The 25,415-nt window shown below is 34.4% G+C and overlaps 1 protein-coding gene across 3 annotated transcripts in view; it reads left to right on the plus strand.

Moving 5' to 3' along the window:
- Positions 1 to 2,234, plus strand: part of LOC143229354 (diphosphoinositol polyphosphate phosphohydrolase 1-like) — a 39,537-nt gene extending 37,303 nt beyond the window's left edge. For all 3 annotated transcript variants that reach the window (XM_076461572.1, XM_076461570.1, XM_076461571.1), the window contains one exon: positions 27 to 2,234. In XM_076461572.1, the coding sequence (XP_076317687.1) occupies positions 27 to 139 (113 nt within the window). In that variant the 3' untranslated portion in view covers positions 140 to 2,234. The remainder of the gene's footprint in view (positions 1 to 26) is intronic.
- The last annotated feature ends 23,181 nt before the right edge of the window (positions 2,235 to 25,415 follow it).

Consider the following 25,415-nt stretch of genomic DNA (forward strand, 5'->3'; position numbering starts at 1 on the left):
TTGTTACTTTTTACTTTTTTTTACAGGACGGAAGAGGAAATGGTTCCCTATTCAGGAAGCTGTGAAGGTGTTAGCTGAACACAAGCCTGTACAGTGTAAATACCTGAAATTACTTCTAAAAAGTAATTCATTCCCTTGACGTTTGGTTGTTGCTTATAGCTAGAAATATACCCAACGTTTGTCTGAGATGTTATGTACTTGCACTTCACAAACAACTATGGCTGTACCAACTTAATCCTCAACATAGTAAAGACAGAATTCCAGCAGTTTGGAAGAGCCCTGATAATGATGCTACAAAGTCAAAATAAAACGTTTACAAACGTCATTTCACCGTGGGCACAAAATAAACTGTAGTTGTAGTCTTGATACAGTTTTTATGTTTTCTATTTTATTCAAATTTTAGTAAGAATTAATCCGAATCCGTGGTTTCCGTTGTATAAAAATGCATTTTTAGGTTTAACCATTTTTTTGTCGTGCCTTGTTAGCGCAATAAGGCATAATGATTATATTATAGACTTGTATATTATTATTCATTTTCATATAATTTCGCATACTGTAAAAGAGCCAGCCAAGCTGTGCTTTCCTATTATTCTTATTATGATTTACTCCAATACGAAAGGTTTATTATGACACTAGAAACATTACAAATAAAAAGTAATGTTAATAGAACCAATTCTTTCGTTTAACTTCTCAGATAACCCTATATAAACTATATCTACTTGAATAAAATTCACAATTATAGAATGAATGCAACAAAAGAGGGCAGTGCAGTCAATCAAAAATGTGCATTTGTATTTTCGGTAAAGCTACGAAAGATATCTACTACTGTCTTTAATGTTAAACTACTAATCAGAGGAAAGACTATAATTTACCGTCCTCTGTATCCCTGCTAAGGGATTGACTGTAACTCTTATAACGCACCTTAAAGCTTAATTGCGGAAAATATTTTGTGGTATTGCATACATTCGAACTCGGCTTGTCAGCTTTGAAATACAGAGCTTTATCACGACGCCAATCTGTGTTCTAAGTACGTTTTATTAAGTATTAAGTCGCCTAGACCAGGTAAATATGTTTCAAACTCCCTAATAAGCTGTTTGGTTTGCCTTGTTTTAGTTTGTTACGTAGTTTATTAGCCTCTCTCGTCATTATAGTACTTATTGAAAATTAATAGTTTTAAAGCAATTCTGCTATATTGAAACTTAAATTATTTAAAGGAGTATTTTTAACTAAGTAAATATAATAAAACATTAATTAAACGTAAAAAATGAAACTTTTTTTTTTACCTTATTACGGACTGAATAGTTTGTGTTAATTTCAAAGTCATGGTCGTAATTAATAAATAGTTTATTCCTTACCTTTTAAGTTCAGCTTCATTGGAAGAAACGGAATTATATTGAAAGGAAGGCCTAACTTGCAAAGTTTAGGTAGATCCATATCTATCGCTAAAGGATACTTTGGTTTGAATTATAGAGAGAAAAATTAGCATGTTGATTAATGTACTTTTTCATTAGTAACTCGGTTGTAGACATCAGTGGCTAAATAATAACATTAACATAGTTATTAGAAATTATAATGCGCTGTGAACTTTTTAAGTAAATTTTCTTCACGACATTATGCTAGCAAGATTGTATGTAACGATGCTAGAAGCATAACTAAAAAGATTGCTTCAGAAGTAGACCATGTATTATATCCAAACGTTTTTATCCATTGAATTAAGTTGTGATACGAATTTATTATGTATATGGTTTGTTATCGAAGGAAAGAAAACTTAGTTGTGAATATTTCATATATTGTTAGAAGGAATTCTTCATTTGTCTTATCGGTAACTTCACAGTTTTGAGACTATTATGTTAAACGGATTAATAATCTAATATAGATTTTTGTTGAACTTGTTTTAGAGTTTGAAATAATTCAGCTAATATTGCTCAATTTACGTTTACTGGACAGTTATATGGCTGATAAAATTTTAATAAGTTAATTTATTACTAATAATTACGTAAAGAATAAAAGGATTGTAAACAGAGCTCACCAAAGAAAAAATCTCCAATACTTTCTTTTATTAATTTTCGCCTTAAAAAGCCATTAAAACATAACTGGAGATCTTCATGCTACCGTCATTTCCGGATGATTTTCAGCAAAAATAAAAAAAATTGTATAATGCATATAACAGGCAATTGCCCATATCCTGTAGTAGAAAATAAAAACAAATCACTTCATTTACTTTTCTTCTCCGATTTATCTGTAGTATCGTCCACTGATATTGTGTACAGCCAGATGGTTGACATCTGTTTTTTGCCATTGCAGCACAACTTTTGAGTACAGTAGTCATAGTAATTCTTCTACATTGGAGAAGCAAAAAGATCGAAATAAATTCAGGACTATGAATATATATACATTCTTCAATACTAACTGGATAACAACGGCGTTATATCCCAGAGAAAAAAAACGGACAATAATTCTTTTATATATAATACTCGTAAAGGAACTTGAAGAAACTTTTTCATACACTTAACAGGAAAATATTTCTCTAACATTTGCGAGTACAGGTTACTATCATTAAAATACAATGAAATAACTGATTAATTTAGATGGGTAATAATCCAGATGTCCCAACATTAAACTCGTATTCAAGCTGCACATGCTAGTAAAATAATTTGTAATGACTGAGGATACCCACTACATGGCTAAAAGTATGTGGGCATCTGACCATCACACCCATATGTGCTTGTTGAATACCTCGTTCCAAAACCATGGGCATTAATATGGAGTTAGTTCCCCTTTTGCTGCTATAATAGTCTCCAATCTTCTGGGAAGGCTTTTCACTAGATTTTGCAACATGGCTGCGTGTATTCGTTCCTATTTAGCCATAAGAGCATAAGTGAGGTCGGGCGAGAAGGCCTGGTTCGTAATCGGCGTTCAAATTCATCCCAAAGGTGTTCCATGGGGTTGAGGTCAGGGCTTTGTTCAGGCCAGTCAAGTTCTTCCACACAAACCTCGGCAAACCATATCTTCATGGACCTCGCTTTGTGCACGGAGGCATTGTCATGCTGAAACAAAAATGGGCGTTCTCCAAACTGTTGCCACAAAATTGGAAGCACACAATTCTCTAGAATGTCATTGTATGCTGTAGCATTAAGATTTTCCTTCACTGGAACTAAAGAGCCTAGCCCAAACTATGAAAAACACTCCCAGACTGTTATTTCTCCTCCACAAAACTTTACAGTTGGCACCATGCATTCAGGCAGGCAGCATTCTCCTGGCATCCGCCAAACCCAGATTCTTCCGTCAAACCGCCAGATAGTGAAGTGTGATTCATCACTCCAGAAAACACGTTTCTAGTGCTCCAGAGTCCAATGGTGTTGTGCTTTATGTCACTCCAGCCGATGCTGGGCATTGCGCATGATGATCTTAGGCTTGTGTGTGGCTACTCGGCCACGGAAACCCATTTCATGAAACTCCTGACGAACAGTTCTTGTGATGGCATTGCTTCCAGAGGCAGTTTGGAGCTCGGTAGTGAGTGTTGCAACTGTGAACAGACAATATTTGCGCGCTACGCACTTCAACACTCGGCGGCTCCGTTCTTTGAGCTTGTGTTGTCTACCCCTTCATGGCTGAGCTGTAGCTGCTCCTAGACGTTTTCACTACACTGTAACAACATTTACAGTTTACCAGGGCAGCTCTAGGAGGGCAGAAATTTGACAAACTGACTTGTTGGAAAGGTGGCATCCTACGATAGTGCCATGTTGAAAGTCATTGAGCTCTTCAGTACGTCATATTCTACTACTAATGTTTGTCTATGAATTTATGCACCTGTTAGCAATGGGTGTAGCTGAAATAGCCGAATCCTCTAATTAGAATGGGTGTCCACATACTTTTAGCCATGTAGTGTATATAAATATGATAACTGAAACCTAATTATAAAGTAGCGAAACCGTAAAGGAGTAATTTAACAATAAAATTGGCCTGGCATGCCCAGGTGGTTAAGGCGCTCAACTTGTAAGCTGAGCGTCGCGGGTTCAAATCCCCGTCACACCAAACATGCTGGTCCTTTCAGCCGTGGGGTGTTTTAAGCCACGCTCAATCCCACTATTCGTTGGTAAAATGAGAGTGTGTGTTTTTTTATAGCAAAGCCACATCGGGCTATCTGCTGAGCTCACCGAGAGGAATAGAACCCCTGATTTTAGCACTGTAAATCCGTAGACTTACCGCTGTACTAGCGGGAGGCTCGTTGGTAAAAGAGTTGGCGGTGAGTGGTGATGACTAGCTGTCTTCCCTCTTGCACTGCTAAATTAGGGACGGCTAGCGCAGATAGCTCTCGTGTAGCTTTGCGTGAAATTCAAAACAATAAAACGTACAATTAAAACGTATAATCCTAATTCTTATATATAAATTTGTTGTCGATAAACATAAAGTTACACAATGAGCTATCTATGCCGTTCTCACCATGGGTATCGAAATTCAGTTTTTAGTGTCATAAATCTTCAGAGATAGAATACCGCTGAGACACTGGGAAGCAGTTTTTAAGTAAAATAAAATTAGCAACTGCAAAAAAAAAAAAAACACTTCTAATGGCCATTTATAAATAACTCTGCAGAGCACTTTTTAACGACCTTGTATCCTGTCATACCTCTTATTGCTGCTGTTTGGAACGTAACAAGCCTGGCATGGCCAGGTGGTGAAGGCACTCGACTCGTAAGCTGAGGGTCGCGGGTTCGAATCCCTGTCACACCAAACATGCTCGCCCTTTCAGCAGTTGGGGCGTTATAATGTGACGGCCAATCCCACTATTCGTTGGTAAAAGAGTAGCCCAAGAGTTGGCGGTGGGTGGTGATGAATAGCTGCCTTCCCTCTAATCTTACACTGCTAAATTAGGTACGACTAGCGCAGATAGCCCTCGTGTATCTTTGCGCGAAATTCAAAACAAGCCAAACGGAACGTAACAATAAATTTATCGAAGTGTTGCTAATATATTTCTCTAAGTACGTATTTAATTATTTCCTACAAATATGTTGAAGGTAACTATTAGCTTATAGTTTAACTATCTTGATCTTCTCAACCAAAATTAAATATAACTTAAACGTTTGGAAATAGTAAATGGATTTGGGATTAGTTTTAAGTATATAATTACTTATATATAACTATTAAACGGCAATGATTTTGTATTCATTTGGGAATAATGAAGATCTAAAGATCATAAATATTTCAACAGCACAATCCGATGTTACATTTCTTAGTGATTCAGAAGTAATTAGTCTTATTGAACAACTACTTACTTAGCAACGTGTGATAAATACAGCAGAATCACTGAGGTAACTTTTTCATTTACTTAGTGCAAAATGAAGTAAAAATTAAGACTGTTAAATTGTGTACTTATTTACAAATGGTTTCCAAACTCATGAGATTTACTATTAAACTCCATACGATATTCTAGCTTGAATATTATACAAGAATGACGATGTCCTAACTTTAAGAACTAATTAAATAACTTTGAACACAGTTCTTAAATGTTTGAACAGAATAAAGATCATAAACGCAGAAGTCATTTAATGTTGTTCTTATTGCAGAATATGAAACGCTTGACTCAAACTTGTGACTCTTTCAAAGCAACCCAGAACAGTAAAGTAATTATGAGGGCTGCGCGTGCTTTCAAAAAACAAACATAAAAATCATTTATCGAGTATGTAATCTGATAATTTGTAATTACTAATAGTTCCGTTGCCACTGAATACAAGTGTATAAAATACAGTGATGTCGAGAAACCCACTTGTTGAGAAATTTATATGCAAAAACGGCTCGTTTGGGTTGAGAAAATATTTTACATAGAAGAGCGAACAACGTTTCGACCTTCTATGTAAAATATTTTCTCAACCCAAACGAGCCGTTTTTGCATATAAATGTATAAAATACAGATTTTCCATGATATGTTTAAATATAACTTTTCCCCATATTTTTATGCTAATAGTAATATGTTCTTGATTCCATTAGAGCAAAATTGTAAAGGAAAATTTGTTAACTGAGTACAAATTGGCATCGATTTATAAACTAATAAGTGGAAAACTTCGAGTGGTTACTCTTGTAATCAGGTTAGTTATTTACGTCACACGTGACGTTGCCGCAGCTGCTATGACGCCAGTTATAAAAAAATAACTCAAGTACATTTTTTACCTTTAACCCTGAATCACACAGTATCAACCACGGATATAAATAGTGCTGATTCGATAATTCATGAAAAAAAAATACTTCTCAGCTTTTCTATAACTGGATCTTCAAGACGTTCTACACTTGTACAGTCGTGTGGACACTATGGTTAGCCTAGGTTAGCGGCCTCAGTCTTGCCTTATTAATTTTTTTATTATTATTATCAACCTCAATTCTCTTTTTAAAGCTTACTTTTTCCTCGAAAACCTTCTGGTGGCGACAGAAAATGTGATTAGACTATTTAAAAATGGCTTAAAAATACAAATTGGGCAAGGCTAATAGTTAATATATAGGACTGCGAGTCAGAAAATTAGGAGTTTGAGGCACACTGCTGCCGAATAAGTTCCGAACTTTAACCTGTGGTCTGATAATATATAAGTGTTAGACCCCGATCCTGTTACTAAGCTTAGAAGACCTGGACATGGTTCTTGGGCTTGCGGGTGGTATTGGTAAGCTGCTACCATTCTGGTCAGTAGCTCAAAATTAGAGACGATTACCTCTTGCCTGTTTATCCCATGTGCGTAACAAGTGCTAGCTTGATTAATATTTTAAATTCAATTTGAAAATACAAATTCAGCAGATAGCCCGATGTGGTTTTGCTATAAGAAAACCACAAACACACCCGAAAATACAAAATCAATAAAATATTTTTATTATTCATCTATGTTTAGCAACTGGTGAAAACTCTAAGGTATGTTAATCCTCTATATACTATATCTTTATCGATACATTTAAAACGATGATGTTTAGTATAAGTTTTAATTCGTGATTTCCAAGTTTGAATTTAACCATATTAAAACTTTATGTTTGTTGAAAATTGTATATTTGTAAATTTAGCGGTATGGAACCTTTTGCATTACTAAACATAATTTTGTAAACTCATTTTCACCCCGCGTGTCGCCCCCCAGTGGCTCAGCGGCATATCTGCGGACTTACAACGCTAAAAACCGGGTTTCGATACCCGTGGTGGGCAGAGCACCGATAGCCTATTGTGTAGCTTTGTGCTAATTAAAAAAACAAACGAACAAACCCAGCGTGTCAGCATTAAAAGTCCGAATTTAAAACTCTAAAATTCGTGGTTCAAGTCCCATGGTGAAGAGAATCCATAATGATCTCTGCATTAAAACAAAATAAGCATATGAGCTATTCTTGGCATACTCTTACTTATCAATAAGTTATTTATTTATTGGTCTTTAATAATATATGCGCCAAAAAAGAAAAAACTTAAATGTTGGAACTGCCAATATTGCAGTTAATCCTACATTACCGCTAGGGTTCTCTAAGTGTGGTGCTATGGGTGATTTCATCCATTGTTTAGGACAGCTCTTTACGCCAAGTGTTCTAATGTTGAAACATAATATTACGAATATGAAGAGATATATAGATATTTGGACCTCTAATATTGTAGCGGATGATATATTAAAAACATCAGCCATCTGAAGATCAATAAGTGAGAAAACAACTCTATAAATTCACTATAGTTTCACAGTTAGTCCTACTCCAAAATATGCTTATGAAAGTAGAATTATTTTATATAATTGAGTTATTCTAATCAGTTAAATATTTAATATTCTTCTCTACCTACTTTTGAGCTTCGTCTTCTCAAATGATCGCGCATATGAATTACGAGAGAAACCACTTTTGTGAAACGTTAGAAAGTTGTGTTATGAATATTCATTATTCAGATAACACATGACGACAAGTGGTCCATGTTTACTGAATAAGTACTTTTGGTTAAGTACTGCATTAACTAATAGCAAGTTTCTGTATAATGTCTCCTTGGTACATTGCCAAAGTAAAGTAGCAATCCAACGAATGCACTGAAACTAAGTTTCTAATGTTTCAAAGTTCTGCGATATGTTGAGGTAGGTGACGTCATTTATTTCAGAACAGTTTTTGACTTAACTGAAATACTTCATGTATCTATCCAATTACAAAGCGTATAAGTTGCATTCTACAAAACAAACTTTAAATTTATGCTATTATATCTAGTAGTTCTTGATTTTTAGCTTTAAAGTTTTCATACATATTTTCAACAAGAAAAACAGACCTTAATTAAAATTCTTTAGCTACGCAGGGCACAAGTAATTTCTTCATCCGGGTTATTTGTAATTTTAATCGTCTCGAAGCTGTCATTAAAATGAAGAAAGATTAGTTCATCAACTCTACGTGTGTCTTTATACATGTTGCTTGCATGTTTACAGTAATTGGTAAGGCACTTTATCCAAATCAGATGCACAGTGCTTGTTTCTTTACTAAAGAAATGCTGTAGCTAAAGTTTGCTTAAGAGCGTAGGCTGTAAGCAAAAAGCGCCACAAACTACGTATTCGAACAAACAGCTTTATTTAGTATATATTAGACATTTCCGTATTATCAATCTCAACGCAAGACTTTATGGAGAAAAATGAAGGCTTTCGTTTCTTTAACTTACTTTTCAAACATTATATATATAATACTATAAGAAGCAAGGCAGGAGTTTGTTATGGAACTCTTTCTATTATATATATATGTCTAAAACTATATTCTTACATGTACAGCTTTATTTTTTATAATAATATGCGTATTCGGGGCCTTGGCATGGTCAGGTGGGTTAAGGCGTTCGACTTCTAATCTGAAGGTCGCGGGTTCAAATCCCCGTCGCACCAAACATGCTCGCCCTTTCAGCCTTGGGGGAGTTATAATCTTACAATCAATCCCACTATTCGTTGGTAAAAGAGTAGCCCAAGAGTTGGCGGTGGATGGTGATAACTTGCTGCCTTCCCTCTAGTCCTACACTGCTAAATTAGGGACGGCTAGTGCAGATAGCCCTCGAGTAGCTTTGCGCGAAATTCAAAACACAAACAATGTGCATACGGTTTAAGAAACAATGAATAATTCATGAGTTACAATAGGTTTTTTTCTGTTTTAAAACACGTACTTATGTGTTTATAAACTTAGTATGGACAATTCTTGATTAACAAGTGATAACGTACAAAAAGTGAACGAGTGTCATTGTAATTCATACATATATTCTGTAAGTGGCGGATCTTAAAAGTTATGAAATGAAAAGACGTACATCTTATCCTAATGTTTCTGGTGTTAAGGTTCCAAGTCTGGATGCTTTTCTGCAATCAAACCAAAAATGTTAGGATTCCTAGATAAGAACTGTTTATGTGTTTTGTTGGATTTTGGTCAAAGCTACACGAGTGTTCTCTGTTTGAGCTAAAAGTAATACTTTAGAGGGAAGACAGCTAATCAACACTATCCACCGTCAACATTTGAATTGGATTGTTTAGAATTAAGCACAAAGCTACACTTGGGGCTGCCTGTGCTCGAAACCCGGTTTTTAACGTTGTGATTCCGCAGACAGTTTTGAAGGCATTGCAATATGACCGTCGTTCTCAAAATGTGTTGGTTAAAGATAACCGAAGAGATAGCTATGAATCGTATTGACATACCACTGTCTTCAACAAAGGACAAAAGTAGTCATGGAGAAATATCTTCAACCTCTGTTGATCCTCTTGATGTTTTTCGGGTTGGAGATTCAGTTCCACTTAACGCTTTTCCTTTATCACAGGTTCAGCATATCCGCGGATCAAAAGTTTTCTCTTTTAGACACTTAAATCAAGTTTTAAGCTAGTTATTGATAGATTTGGGACAGATAAATTGTAACCATCCGTGGTTGTACATTATAACGTTTTCTGAAGAAAATAAGCATTATTTTGCTCTTATTAAAGTTTAAAGTAGACATTTTAGTGTACTCTCGTTATATTAGCTAGGAATCTTACAGATAATATAATGAAATTATGTTTAGTGTGTACTAGATTTTTAAACTTAGCTTGTTTGTTTGTTTGTTTTGAATTTCGCGCAAAGCTACTCGAGGGCTATCTGCGCTAGCCGTCCCTAATTTAGCAGTGTAAGAGTAGAGGAAAGGCAGCTAGTCATCACCACCCACCGCCAACTCTTCGGCTATTCTTTTTCCAACGAATAGTGGGATTGACCGTCACATTATAACGCCCCCACGGCTGAAAGGGCGAGCATGTTTGGGGCAACCGGGATTCGAACCCGCGACCCTCGGATTAGGAGTCGAACGCCTTAACACGCTTGGCCATGCCACGTTGTAAAAATATATGGGATACTAAAATAACTACGTATTAAATAAAATTAAAAATAATCACAAATGCCCAGTAAGTGAGAAGAGTAAAGTGTTTATTTTAAATGTGGATATTATTGATTTTAATATCCGATCTACTAAGAATTTAATACACTAGTGTATTATTTATGTCAGCAATTAATTACATCTAACTGAAGACAAACTACATCTTAGTTACCTCTATAAATTATGAAATAGCTTAGTATTTGTTAAATATAGAATTACTGGGTGGATAAATTGGTAATAGAGAATAGTAGCTAACGAACTTCAGTATCATTAGAGGTAGTTCCGGAATATATAAGGTGAACTGTATAGGGTAAGATGCAGGCTAATATTAGACTACATATGAAAACTTTGTGATTGATTGTGATTTTCATGAGACTTTGACAACCATAATACAGCAACCTGCTGCGTTTGATTGCCTGTTAGTAAGTTATGGTTAGTTGTAAGGAAGATTGTGTTATTAGAGAGGGGAAAACTGTAGATAAAGAAGAAAAATAAGGGCACTAAGACAGGTAATGGACAGGTTTAATGTAAAGGTTACTTTGGGAAAGGGTAGAGGCAGAAACAGAGAGCTGGACTTACACTAACAAGTAGTTAAAATTATAGAAACACGTTTAGTTAACATTCAGATATTAGTCTCTGCTTTGTGTGTGGTTGTTTGCAACGAGGAACGAGATAATGAAGAGACTCACATAGCGGAGACTTTGAATCTCTCATTAAGTATACAAGTAAAGTTACTTGTATTGTGGAGCATAGAAAGACTAGAACTAAAATGGTATACTAACATACATGACGTTATAGAAAGTATTGAGAGTTTAACTGCTGGTACCAATGAACATTCTTGTAGTGCATACCGAAGAGAATGATGGAAAGTGTAAATTAGAGGATCTGTTTGAAATCTTAGGTTTGATAAGATATGTGATCTTATCAGCAATGCTCGTTCTGTCTAGATACAGGAATGATTTACTCAACAGGATCCAAGGCTGAAGTTAAAGAGTATCTACAATTTGTTAGAGCAACAGTTGAACTGGTTCGATATGGAATTGTTTTTCATAGTAAAGGGGAATTATATATTTAAAACGTGATTCACTTAAGCAGATGTTAGGTAGTAGAGTGTTTGGTAAAGCTCTGAAGATTTTCGTTAAAAAACATTAAGATGCATAGCAGTGTGGAGCTAGAGAAATTGTGAACAAAAAGTGGATATTATAGTCAGGGCAACGAGATATTTGGGAATATGAGATTTAGTGCATAACAAGTTCAATAATAATTTAAAAGATAAATCTGTCATATTTAAAGATAAATATAGTGGATTGAAAAATAACTGAGGTGTTATTATTTTAATATTAAAAGCAATAGGTACGTAATGGACGAACTTAATGAAATGGAAGACTATGATACAATGGTAATTACTGAAATATGTTTGGATTTAGAGAACATTTATGATAAGAATTATACTGAAATTCCAAGTTATTAGTTATTTGATATTGGACCTTTTAAGAGGGTGGGTGGGGTAGCTCTTTGTATAATAAATGAAGTATATTGGGATTAATACAAAAATGGCAAAGATGAATTTACATGGGTCACAAAAACAAAGTCAGATCAAATACACAAAAATAAAACAAGGACAAGAGTTTCTTGTACGTGTGTTTAAGAGAGAAAGAGAGAGAGATAAAGAGAAGTGTGAAAAAGAAACCTGTACTGTCTCTCGTACCAGATAAAAGTAAGCCTCTCCCCCACTAGTGAAAAGAAAATATATATAACATTAACATTTACTGTTTAACAAAATAAAATGCTAAGTTAAAAGATCCAGTTAAAGCTAAATCTCGGCGAAATTTGTTCAAAATCTACTTAAAAAGGAGAATAATACAACTTATAAAAACGATGGCAAATTGTTCACATGACCTACAGCTAAATTACCCAACATACTGACAGAAACGTAAGCTTTTTATCTTGAGAAATCATGAGAAAAGTCATTCCTGTAATTTAACATGCTTAATGGTCAAGTAGTGGAGCTGAGTCTGCGCAGCAGAATAACAGAAGTTAAATTGTTTACTTCAGCAACTCTCTGAATCGGAGGTGAATCGAACGACAAAGAAATTTAGAAACATCTACATCTTAATTAAGGAGTAACTAGGGTATGGTACACTTCTGCACAACATTAGTAACATTGATGACCCTGAATTCTATGGGCGATAATGGAATTGATCTGAAATATGTATATTCTCTTGATGGAACATAGTAAATATTAATATATTAAAATAAAACAGATATAGAACCAGAACCAGACAATGTTTTTCCTGGTAAAGAAAGTCAACGATCAAAAATACGAGTTTTTTTTCCATTTTTGGCCATCAACGGATATTTGGCAAGTGGCTGATGTTGGAGAGCTGCTAATATTACTTGTTTTGCTTTTTAAAGAAGGCGATAAAGTTGATCATTTTCTTTTAAAGTGGGAAACATTCCTGAGAGACTGATAAAAGAACCTCTAATAATTTAGTGAAACCTGACATCATTTCTTTGTTTCCTACCAAGCAAATTCTAAACCATAACCTGTCTTTCTTTTGCCTGTCACATTTGTTGAAACTCGAATCTTAGCGCTATAGGTCCCCTCACTCACCAGTAATCTACAATTACAGTAATCTTAATGTTATCAATGAGAGCCAATATCGATTCATCAAAAGTATTTGCTTAATTAATAATTTACTATCTTTTCTCGAGAATATTATTAGTTTCCTAGACAGTGAAAAGGGTGTGGACTTGGATTTTCAAAAAATGTTTTTTATAAGATGCTAGATACACAAAAATAGTATCTCAGAAGATTACAATCATGGATAGAAGTGTTAAATTAAATTGTATGGCGGCTAAATGAATTGTTTGTTTGTTTTAAACTTCACGCAAAGCTACGTGAGAGCTATCTGCGCTAGCCGTCTCTAATTTAGCAGTGTAAGACTAGAAGGAAGGTAGTTAGTCACCACTACTTTTGGGTTACTCTTTTTACCAACAAATAGGAAGATTGACTGTCATTTCATAACGTCCCATTTTAGATAAGAGGGTAAGTATGTTTGGTGTGACGGGGATTTGAACCCACAACCCTCGGGTTACTAGTCGAACGTTCTAACCTAAATATTAAAAGAGTAGTGCAAACAGTTAAAATTATAGACTGACTGATGGACAAATGTGTAGATGTATTCATTCCAAGAGTTGGCGATGGGTGGTGATGACTAGCTGCCTTCCATCTTGTCTTACACTGCTAAATTAGGGACGGCTAGTGCAGATAGCCCCCACGTTGCTTTGCACGAAATTAAAAACAAAACAAAACAACAAGGACAGAAACCGATTTCGATACCTCTGGTGGGCAGATCACTGTGCAGCTTTGTGCTAAATTTCACTATACCCGCGTTCATAAGTTTATGTCTTGCCTGCCATCTAGTGACTTAAGAAACAAATCACTATATTATTTCATTTCACATGAAATACTATAATTTGTTTCTCTAAGTCGTTTCTACTACTATAATCGTAGTGAAACAGAAATGACTAGAGAAAGCAGATAATTATTATTTAATTTCGCTTTTTGACTGCTGCTTTTTTCCGTTCGTTAAATTTTATTTTTTCTTATCCACTTATTATTTTCATTTTCCTTTATAAATGTCCTCCGCTGGTACAGCGGTAAGTATTCAGATTTATAACGCTAAATTCAGGCGTTTGATCCCCATCGGTGAACTCAGCAGATAGCTTAGTGTGGCTTTTCTATAAGAAAAACAAATAAGTCTTTATGAATATAACGGGTCTACTTTTATCTGAACGTTATGTTCACAACAAATTATATTTAAACGTCTTACCGAGAAACAACCTCTGAATAATTTTCTGTATTGTTTACTTAAAATGGAAGCAAATTATCGAATGGTGGCAAACATTGCAAAGCCATATTGAATACCTGTTGTGTTATTTTCTGTTTTCTAGCTGTATTTTCTCAAGCCTAGATTTTTCATCACCGTTTTACTGCAGTCACACTACAATTTAACATATACACGTATTCTACATGAGAATTTTGTACTCCCTGTATTTGTTCTTTGGTGTTATTTTCTTTCCTGATGACGAGAAACTAACTTGAAGTAAAAAATGTATTCTCAAGACAGGTGGTATGGGTATTAAAACTTTATAACTATAACTAATTAATAACCCAACGTATAACTAATTAATAACCCAACGTATAACTAATTAATAACCCAACGTATAACTGCAACGTTCCCTACGATCCCGTACTCGTTTACACTCTCGTCCTTAAGACATGCCCGGCAACGGTCAGTTGCAAACTCACTTTGTTAATTTGAAGATGACTTAAGAAGGCCGAAACGTTGTTGTTCTGTACCTTATTTTAATTAAAGTTTTAATACCAATACCAACCATCTTGAGAATACATTTTTATTTTCTTTGTTTTAGATTTAACCACATGGTGAGTATTACTAATTCCATATCCCCTTCTTTAACTATCGTATTCTCAGAATAAAAATTATTGACATATATTAAAAATTATCATCGATAAACAAGAAATGCTCAAAATCTACGAAAAGCTGAAAGATATTGAAATTATGATCCCGATAATGTCAGAGTCATAACAACAATGATATACAATAAGTAAGTGGTTGAAATGGTTCTCTTATTATTATTTTCTCGACACTTAGCTCGGTCTGTTTTTTTAAATGTTGAAAGAATATTTACCTTAAGAATAGCATGCAACATTTTAAAATTTCTACACAGTTGAAGAAAGAGTCGCCTGAAAAATGTGAATTTGTAGAAAATGTTAAGATTACATGAATAGTAACTGAAAATTACTTTTCTACTAACGCCTGAACATATATCATTCAGCTCTGTTCTTATTCTATTAACGACCCGCCATGGCCAAATGGTTAGGGCGCTCGACTCATAATCTCAGGATCGCAGGTTCTAATTCACGTCACACCAAACATGCTCGCACTTTCAGCCCGTGGTGGCGTTATAACGTGACGGTCAATCCCACTATTCGTTGGTAAAAGAGTAGTCCAAGAGTTGACGGTAAGTGATGATGACTAGCTGCCTTCCATTTAGTCTTGCACTGCTAAATTGGAAACAGCTAGCACAATTTTGTAGTGTAGCTTTTCGCTAAATTCAAAAGCAAATAAACAAAGACATTATACAATAACACAATACTCATTTAAGACCCTACTTCTAAATATTTTTCCAAGGACCCATTCATTATTTCTTACAGATATGACAAAAACCTAAAAGAAATCCTGGTGCAAAGGAGCCTTAAACAAAAAGAAAATGATACTCCAGCACTCGCACATGTAAACGAAATGGTGTCACTTTCCAACATATAAGCAAACCTACACATATAAGAGGGGAAAAACAACTTTCAACATAAGAGAATCTTTTACATGTATCACTGAATGTATCACTTGTGACAGATTTACTGTCATATATCTGTTTTGACATCGATGCTTGTTTAAGTTAAATGTATATTTAGAAATGTACATAACTTATACTGTTAAACCTGTATTGCACTTAATCACTAAAGTTGTGGAAGATTCTCGAGTGTAAGAACCAACAATACATATGTGTTCGTAAATACAGGTGTATTGTTTTTATTGTTTCGTAAGTTGAAATTTTAAGAAACTCTCTCACTCCTCACGCCTATAAAGATAATCTAGGCCACTCACCAAGAGATAGTAAATTATTGGTTTGCTATAGATGGTATGCTATAAACTTTAGAAGCTATAACTGTGATTAACGCTTATTAATCGGAAACTTCAGATATTTGACCAGAAACGCTTATAAGTTTCAATCATAACAAAGAATTCACATCGGATTTTTACAAAGACATTATACAGCTTCAGCGGTGAAATACTCAACGGGTGACCAGTGATGAAAGAAGAGTACAGAGTTAGCTAGCTCTCTGTTAAGTGAATTTTACGTACATCAACTCGAAATTAATAACTGTTACTGTAAATTATATTATTGTTTGTATATTAAAATGTATTTATATTAATAAGAAATCTGTGTATGTATGTATCGCAAATTGGATACATATCGACATTTATTTAATTTCTAAATCTAAATTACAATTTAGCTCAGTTTTAAGTCGTTTGAAATTATAATACATGACACATTTACTGCACAACTTGCAAAAAATGTAACAGTCTATACCCTGGACAAGCAGACCGCCGACTCGACCATTGAGCACGAGACCATCTAAATCATGTAAAATTAAGAAATCAAGATACACTTATAGAAACACATTTCCCCATCAACAACCATACAGTTGAAGATTTTTAGGTTCTTAGACTTATTAGTGTTCCAACAGACATTCACAAAAGAGAGCGACTCTAAAGGAGATTAATCTGCAATGTTAGAGCTGTACAACCATGTTGTTTAAATGAAGTCTTTTTCTCCTATAGATTCTCACTTTTTAACATATATTTTTTCAGTTTTAATATCAATCTATTTTATGTATTCTTAACTTGTAATATTTATGTATAGGATGCAATTTTGAAGAGGATCTCTCGCTCAACGTTCAAAATGCTACGCACCCAATTTTTTCATTTCTGCGCATGTCCCTCTCTTGGTAAGATGTACGATCTGACGAACAGCGCTAGCTCAAAACATCATCATATTCAAACACAAACAAGTAAATAAAATTCATAATCATGAATTGGCTGATTTTGGTTAGTTTTAAGAACAATAACTATGTAATGAATACACTTTTGATGTTTCAAACGAAATGTTAAATCTACAGATTTACAAAAACATATTTATCTTACAAGCTTGAACGAGGAATCTTAATTTGTTCATTAACATTTTAGAGGATATCTTAAAATTAATTGTGGATCTATAATAGTAGAATAATGATACTACAACAAGTTTTCAGATATTACTACAATTTACAAATGAGTAATCCCGATTTTTTAATAAATAACTTTTTATATGATAAAATTGCAATAGAATTAAGTTCAGTGCCCTCATTTGCCTTATTTTTGGCTATTATAGAAAACAGAAGTTTGAAACTAACCTTCGGGTTACAACTAGTTTAAGATCTACTTTATATTCTGGTAATTTTTCTAAGTTCTAGTGGAGATATTTTGCATATAGTTATTAAATCCTTTTAAATCAGGTATTGAAAGACTGTAAATATGAATTTGCCCGTCTGCATAAATATAGGCCACATATAGAAATGATCATCTCAGAGACGAAAGGAAAAAAACCATCTCGAGACGTGATATAGATATTTGTACAAATTGGTATGAATTAGGGTTTGCTTTCTTGAATATGTTATTTGGAATAGTCGATAACATATGTAATCCATACATTATATTATATTGTACTTGAATCCATTTGCTTCACCTTAAACCGTGGTATTATATAATTATTTCTGTCCTTGTCCTGTGTGGACTGCTTAACTAGCATTTCTCTTCATCAAGCAGACAGTATAGTAACAACAGAATGTAAGAGTCTTGTCAGTTGAGGAAATAACAAAATATATTTTCTTATTTGTTCATTCGTGTTCTTTCCTTTTTCAACTTTTTATCTGCATAACATTTTTGGAATTTGCTATATTACAGAAACTTTTGGCCACGTATTGGAACTCACTGTTCTTCATTAATACGCCTATAAAATATCAAAGATATGTTAATGATACTTTTGTCATGCTTCGCTATTTTCAACATATAGGTCAAACAATAACTTAATGATCACGAAGATAGAATAATATTCACAGCAAAACATCAACTTGTTTTTCATAATGTACTGATACATAACAATGATATTACGTTTAGATGTGAAGTGCACTTGAAACCCTTTACTTGTTTATACTGTGAATGTATCATTCCAGTATTGTTTATAATAAATATAATATGGAAAATCAAGTAATATTGTTTATAGGATTGATAGTACATCTGAGTAGCTTCATAAAGAGTTTAAAAGAATTAAAACGCATGTCATCAAACAAGAATGGCTTTCCAAATAACAAGTTATAAATAGCTACTTGATTGAGTACAGTTAGAAATCCTAAACAAATAGAGTGCATAATTTCAAAACTGTATTTGTTTGTTGTAACTGAAATAGCTATACTAGTTTCACCCTTAAGTAACTGCTATAGAATAAGTATTGGATATGATGTGAACGTCTTTTACAAGTTATAGAAGCATGGTTATAACTTGTCACAAGATATTAGTATTTGGTCTATTATATTTGTTTGTTTTTTTAATTTTGCGTGAAGCTATCCGAGGGCTATCTGCACTAGCCGTCCCTAATTTAGCAGTGTAAGACTAGAGGGAAGGCAGCTAGTCATCACCACCCACCGCCAACTCTTGGGCTACTCTTTTACCAATGAATAATGGGATTAACCGTACATATAATGCCCACACGGCTAAAAAGGCGGGCATGTTTGGTGCGACAAGGATTCGAACTCGAGACCCTCAAATTACGAGTCGAACGACTTAACCCACCTGGCCACGCTGGGCCGTCTATTATATTTATAAACGCTACATTCTTTACGTAGTCGTTAAGGAAGTTTCAAAAACTAGAAGAGCGTAAAATAATGGTATTCCAACACACTATGATCTTGCAGATGAGCATTTAACTTAACCCAGATTTAAGGGACTGGATAAAGAACGTAAAGTTTGAAAATATAACAAGCGTAATTCGAATGTCTTATAACACGTGTAATTAATTGTGGTCAGTACGTAAAAAGCGTTCATACCATGACATTTCTTGCTGTCATAAGTGTTCCAACCACTACAGTCGTGGTTGCATCCCAACTAACGTCGTTAGCAATGATTGAAATACTATTACAACACACTCTTCTAATTATTGAAAATTCCTAAAGAGCTAGATTAAAATGCAATATATTATGACAAATGAAGTTGGGATATATCTTTATTTATGTACATGTATGTAATTTGTGTAAATTTACATGTTTTTATGCACGAGAATGTTGTAACTGTCGAAATGTCATAAAGGTACTAATTCTATTATACAAGTAAGAATTGGATACTTAAATATCAAGATATCACGTACGAGTTTTTGCATATACTTTCTACGAAGATAGTTTGTCCAAACAGATGATTCAGAAACCTGTATCAACCGACACAAGATGGTTTGGCTTACATATGCAGATAAGTATTTGAAGTGTGTAACATATTGGTTTGTGGGCTACTGCACTAAGGTCCAAGTCTATACGTAGGATATTCACAAAATTCTTGGCCTTAGCTTCTTCTTATCTCTGTTTTGTAAATAAGTTTAAAAATCTATTCTTCATCCCAGCAGCCAGTCATAATGAAATGTAAGACACTTTGAATGTAAGATAAACTACATAACGCTCTGTTGTGAATAAAGATTCGTTTCACTCTCCTTTTGAGTTTTATTGTTTGTGTTTGAAATATTATCCAATGCAAAATTTCTGGAATTCCGCGTTACAAATACTTTAATCTTATCTGGTGGATATCAATGTATCTAAACATTATATAGAAAGTTGCATAATGTGCTATCTGTATCGTGCTCGCTTATAGGATCAAAACCAAAATCTAGCATTATAAATCTTGAAGATTATTAATAATCCTGGATATTTGAAATCGTAATACGAAAACATACGCATCATAATGAATCGGAAACTCGTCGAAGATAAATCATAACAGTACAAATAAAGTCCCCATTGGAACAGCGGTAAGTACACGGATTTACAATGCTAAAATAAGGAGCTCGATTCCCTTTGGTGGACACAGCAGATAGGCTGATGTGGCTTTACTATAAGAAAAACACACACTGATACGAAAAAAAGAAGCAGCAGTAGAAAACATACTAACAAACACACTTATTAAATATATAATTAGAAATGCATGTAACTAATAGCAAGAGTTCTTACCATTCAACTAGGTTACATGTCTGATTTTCATTCAGTCTTTATAAACAAAGGATTTTGACACATGAAAACACGATGCGTTTAACTCTAGAAGTGTGATATAGATATATCGACGATATATTTGTAATAATGAATCATGGTAAATATGCCCTAAGATAGTTTCACCACTTTCTAAGTAACTTCCACCTATCAATCAGGTTCACACTACAACTTACTCAACACAGAAAGAAACTTAGCATTCTTAGACGTGACTCTAAAATTTCAAGCCAGACAAATGCAGAGTTCTAGGTGTATGAAAAACTGTAAGAAGTCATTACATATCAAGTCACGGGGGATAATAATGTAAACTGTTATTGCTGTATACCTATGTGTCATTACGTTTCGTCAATTATTTGAAACAACTCTCCTCCAGGTACTGATGAACCACTTCGATGATATTCAAGTCAACTTTCGTAGCTTTTCTTGATTACAATAGTAGTGTCATCTAGGGGCCGCTCAGTTCAACTTGTTTTTATTCCAAACTTCACAAAATAAATGATCACTGGCAGAGTTAAGATAGATTAAATTTTCAAGCTAAAAATCTGTTTATCAAGATAAAAATTTGTGCCGTTATTATTATACTCCAGCACACACTTAGACAAAGCAGGCTTCTTTTGTTGTATTTTCCATGAATATAAATGAAAAAATATCTAGCGAGTACTGGGGTTGTGTGCCCTGAAGAGTTTTTACAATTCAGCTAGATCAGTGGTTCTTGACCTGGGGGTCGTTTGAAGTTTCTCGGGGGGCCACGGAAGGTTTGAAAATTATTGGGGAAATCTCAGAGTAGTTTGTAATTTTTGTGGAAAGTGCCTGTAACTGCCCACCAATGAAAAACACGCTGAAGTGCGGCAGTTGAACCGCGTCGAGATGCTTGTTGCGCAATCACCTGTCTAATTTTGAGTAAAAATTTTCATATATTACAACGTTTCGAGTTGCCTAAAGTTTTTTAACTGTATAATATTAATACATCGAACTTAAAATTTAAATATCAAAGTTTCCATCGTACAAAGTAGGTTTTGATGATGTTCAGTAATTCCATGGATTTTGCATTTGTTTAGCACTTGCAGCATTTCTCAAGGTCATTTATTTGTAACATTTTCAATAAAATAGGATCTTTATATAGTTTTGTTTTATTCTGCCTTCACGCAAAGTTCAACATTACAAAAGTTATTACAGGGGTCACAGTAATACCTTGGAGAGTCTCAGGGGGTAAGACGATGAAAAAAGATGCACATGCGCGTACGAAAGTGGATAAGGTAAGTGATAATACCGTTCAAGATCAACTGAGTATGGAAGCAAAATTTAAAATTTCCAAGCTCTTTCCTCTTGGAGCTAGAGCATTCACATTTATTTTCTCTGTGGTTTTTAGCATAATATAATTAAACTTCACATATAGTCCCAGTGAAAGTCGTGTTTCTGTTGTGAGGAGAGTAATTTTATTTGTATTATATTATAAAGGAAATGATTGTTCTAAGATAAGGGGCTCGATTCTCTTTGGTGGACACAGCAGATAGGCTGATGTGGCTTTGCTATAAGAAAAACACACACTGATACGAAAAAAGAAGCAGCAGTAGAAAACATACTAACAAACACACTTATTAAATATATAATTAGAAATGCATGTAACTAATAACGGGTTTTAAATTTTGCATACCCAAATTGTGAAATTTTTATGGAATTTTGTCTATGTTGCCATTCAATAAATTGCGCAAGGGTTTTTGTTACATACATAGATACTGACATACACACTATAACCATTATAATAAACCCAAGTTTCGATACCCACGGTGGGCAGAGCAAAGATAGCCCATTGTATAGCTTTATGTTTAATTACAAACAAATCACTATAGTAAGATTTAATAAAATATATTAAATTTTACTGAATTGCAATTTTTCTTCATCCAATTGAAAATTTTCCTATCATTGTATTAGAAATTATTAAATAGGTTGTCGACTTATCTTAACGGAAAAATAAATCGCTATATTTTGAAGGTTAAAGCATAACAAGCTCTTTTGTAATAAAAATCTACTGCTAATCTAATAATAATTCTTGTATTGCTGTAAGTTCTTCTTAGTAAGCAATTTTTTGTAATACGTAGTCTAAACACAAAACCAGAGGTAAAGGAAAAACAAAACTTAGATGATTTTCAAAATCTTTTGTGCTTTGGGTATCAGTTTTATGCTTAATTTGTTTCGCGAATAGGTTACATTGGTCTATTTGCTGTGTTTATCGTGTGGAATCGAATCCCAGATGTTAACGTTGTAAGTAGCGTAGATTTGTCGCTGTTCCACCAGGGGAACATTTATATTCTTAGTCTTTATATGTAAATGTATTTTAGGCACTTATATGATTTATGTTTACAGAATTATGTTGCTGTTGTTTTTTGGCTGTAGGTTTTCCATATGACTTTATTACAGATTTAGTTTCTTTTCACCAACGGTAAAATAGAAAATGTAATCTATGATGTAAAGGTTTGTTTATTTTTGTTTTTGAAGTAAAGCACAAAGCAACACAATGGCTATCTATGCTCTTCCCACCACGGGTATCGAAACAAAGTTTCTAGTGTTGTAAGTCCACAGATGTATCGCTGTGCCTCCGTTGTAAACTGCAATTTCGTCTATTCAAGATTCAGCAATGAAGCTTGGGGTCAACATATTAAAGATATAATAAATAAATAAAAGTATTTTAAAAATTCCTATCCAGTGTATAGGTTTTTATCATAGTGATTACATATCACGTTCACACCAACAGTTTGTTTGAAAATATTAACGAAATTTCTTCGTGTATCCTTTCATTCCAGCTCTGGGTGGCGGGCAGATCTCTCTTCGGACAAGAGCTGGAAACAATAACCGAAAATTAAAATACAAAATAAAAACGTAAACAGATACGGTAGGTAAAACAGGATCTTTAAATATAGCGATCTGTGAAGTAAATGAAAAGTGAAATGGATTAGAGTCACTGAAAAACGTTATGTTGACATATTTAACTATTTTAAGTGATCTGTTTGGAAATACTTTTTGAGGGAGGTGTGGCTGAAAGTTGCAATAATGGAAACCCAAGTAGATTATAAAAGCGGATAGATAGATGTGGGGACGTGAGACATATGGATAATGTCATGATTGAAATTGTTCGGTGTAAGTGACATGAGATACAAGTTTAAGAGAAAATCAGCAGACACTAAAACCTTCAGTGAAGAGTGTAAGAAAATATAAGAATATAAAACTATGTGCAGGAAATCACTTGGTAACTTGAAATTGACGCGAGTTTAACAGGACGTGTGGAAAATTGATACTGGCGTACAAACTCCCGAGTAGGAAACTAGGTAATGGAATATTGAAGAAAATCCGTGGGGCAAGGTAGTTCAAAATCAATAAAAAGCAGGAAAAGCAGAAATTTAGGCAGAATGGATACACTTGAGACATAAACGAATTAAAATCTTCTATGTGGACAATAAAAGAAGTAGATTAAAACTCCATAAAGTCTATGTTTGAGACTAGAACAGAATAAGATAGCGATTAACCTTAACAGAGTAAGAGTGGACAGCTAGATCTTCATAATAACATGCTAATATAAGAAGACATCGAGATATGTAATTGAGGCTAAATGGAGATATTGTCAATACTGACGATAAATAATGATGAGCCACGGCATGTGCGATATTTTCGTCGTTTAGAATTAAAGAACGTACCTTGGTTTTTGGGTGCTTTTAGGTTGAGATGCCATCGGCGACATCAAGTCAAATGTATTGAAAGCTGACGAAGAACCCTAGTTAGCCAAGCAAAGCAGTGTACTTAGCATACTTGTATATTTTAAGGAAAGACTTAGATTGAAGTATATCAGCAACACAGAGAATGTACAATAGAAGGGGGAGAACAGATGCTTGTGTAACACCAGTAAAAAGAGCAAATGGACAAGAGTAAATCTCATCAATAGAAATAACTAAAGGCTGATCACAGAAAAATGATAAGACGTAACAGTAGGAATCACAGGCACGTTGTAAATCAAGTAGTAACATGCAGGAGAACTTACCGGTATTAAAATTATTGACAGTAGAGTGAGATGATTTTATAACTTGGTCCATGATGGAGAGATGTTGAAGTCCTGTTGTCATCAATCAATTTGTTGAGCTTAGAAACCAGAATATGCTCAAGGTATTGGCTAAGAATACTAGTAAGACTAATAGGATGGTAAGAACCCTCCTTAGTTACAGACTCACTAAGTTTTATAAAAATAAATTGTTATGGAAAACTTCTAGGAGTCGAGAAAAAAGTATAAAATGGAACAAGGGGATGAAAGAACCAGAAAGGACCATGCCAAAGATGGTGGTAAATGATCCGAGCTGAACCAGAAGCAACATTTTGCCGGTTTTACAACATGTGTTGGGCATCTGATACCGATAGGGGAGCAGATAAATAGCCATTGTCTAGAACATGAGTAGAACTAGAAGTGAAAGCAGAGAGCGAGGTGACTGTCAAATTAACAATGCTTGAAATGTTGCTGTAGTCAAAAGGATGATGGTCCTGTTTTTGGAATTAATTTTTAAGGAAGGAAGCCAAAAATATTAGCTTTAACAAATGACAATGTAGGCACAGAGTCACTCACCATGATACCTTATGTAGTATGTAAGAGAATTTCCAAACAGTAAGCAGTTTATAACGATTCCAATAAAAGTGTAGAAGTCCACTAATATTTCATATTATGTTTTGTTTTGGAATTTCGCACAAAGCTACTCGAGGGCTATCTGTGCTAGCCGTCCCTAATTTAGCAGTGTAAGACTAGAGGGAAGGCAGCTAGTCATCACCACTCACCGCCAACTTTGGGCTACTCTTTTACCAACGAATAGTGGGATTGACTGTCACATTATAACGCCCCCACGGCTGGTAGGGCGAGCATGTTTGGCCATGCCGGGCCATTTCATATTATATCAAGTTTGGTACCAGATATCTTGATAATTTTAATATATCTATGGGTGGTTCATTGGAGACCATTGTATCGCACCGGAAAGAGTAGGTCATGGGAATGTTGATAGTTATACGTTAAAAATGAAGCATGACATAAAAGGTCCCCAGCTCTGCGTAGTAAAGTGACTTATATGGTGTATATGAAAGAGTTGGTATATGGAGAGAACCGGCTAATGAGATGTTCTTGGT

The sequence above is a fragment of the Tachypleus tridentatus genome, chromosome 10, assembly GCF_004210375.1.
Source record: "Tachypleus tridentatus isolate NWPU-2018 chromosome 10, ASM421037v1, whole genome shotgun sequence".
Classification (NCBI taxonomy): domain Eukaryota; kingdom Metazoa; phylum Arthropoda; class Merostomata; order Xiphosura; family Limulidae; genus Tachypleus; species Tachypleus tridentatus.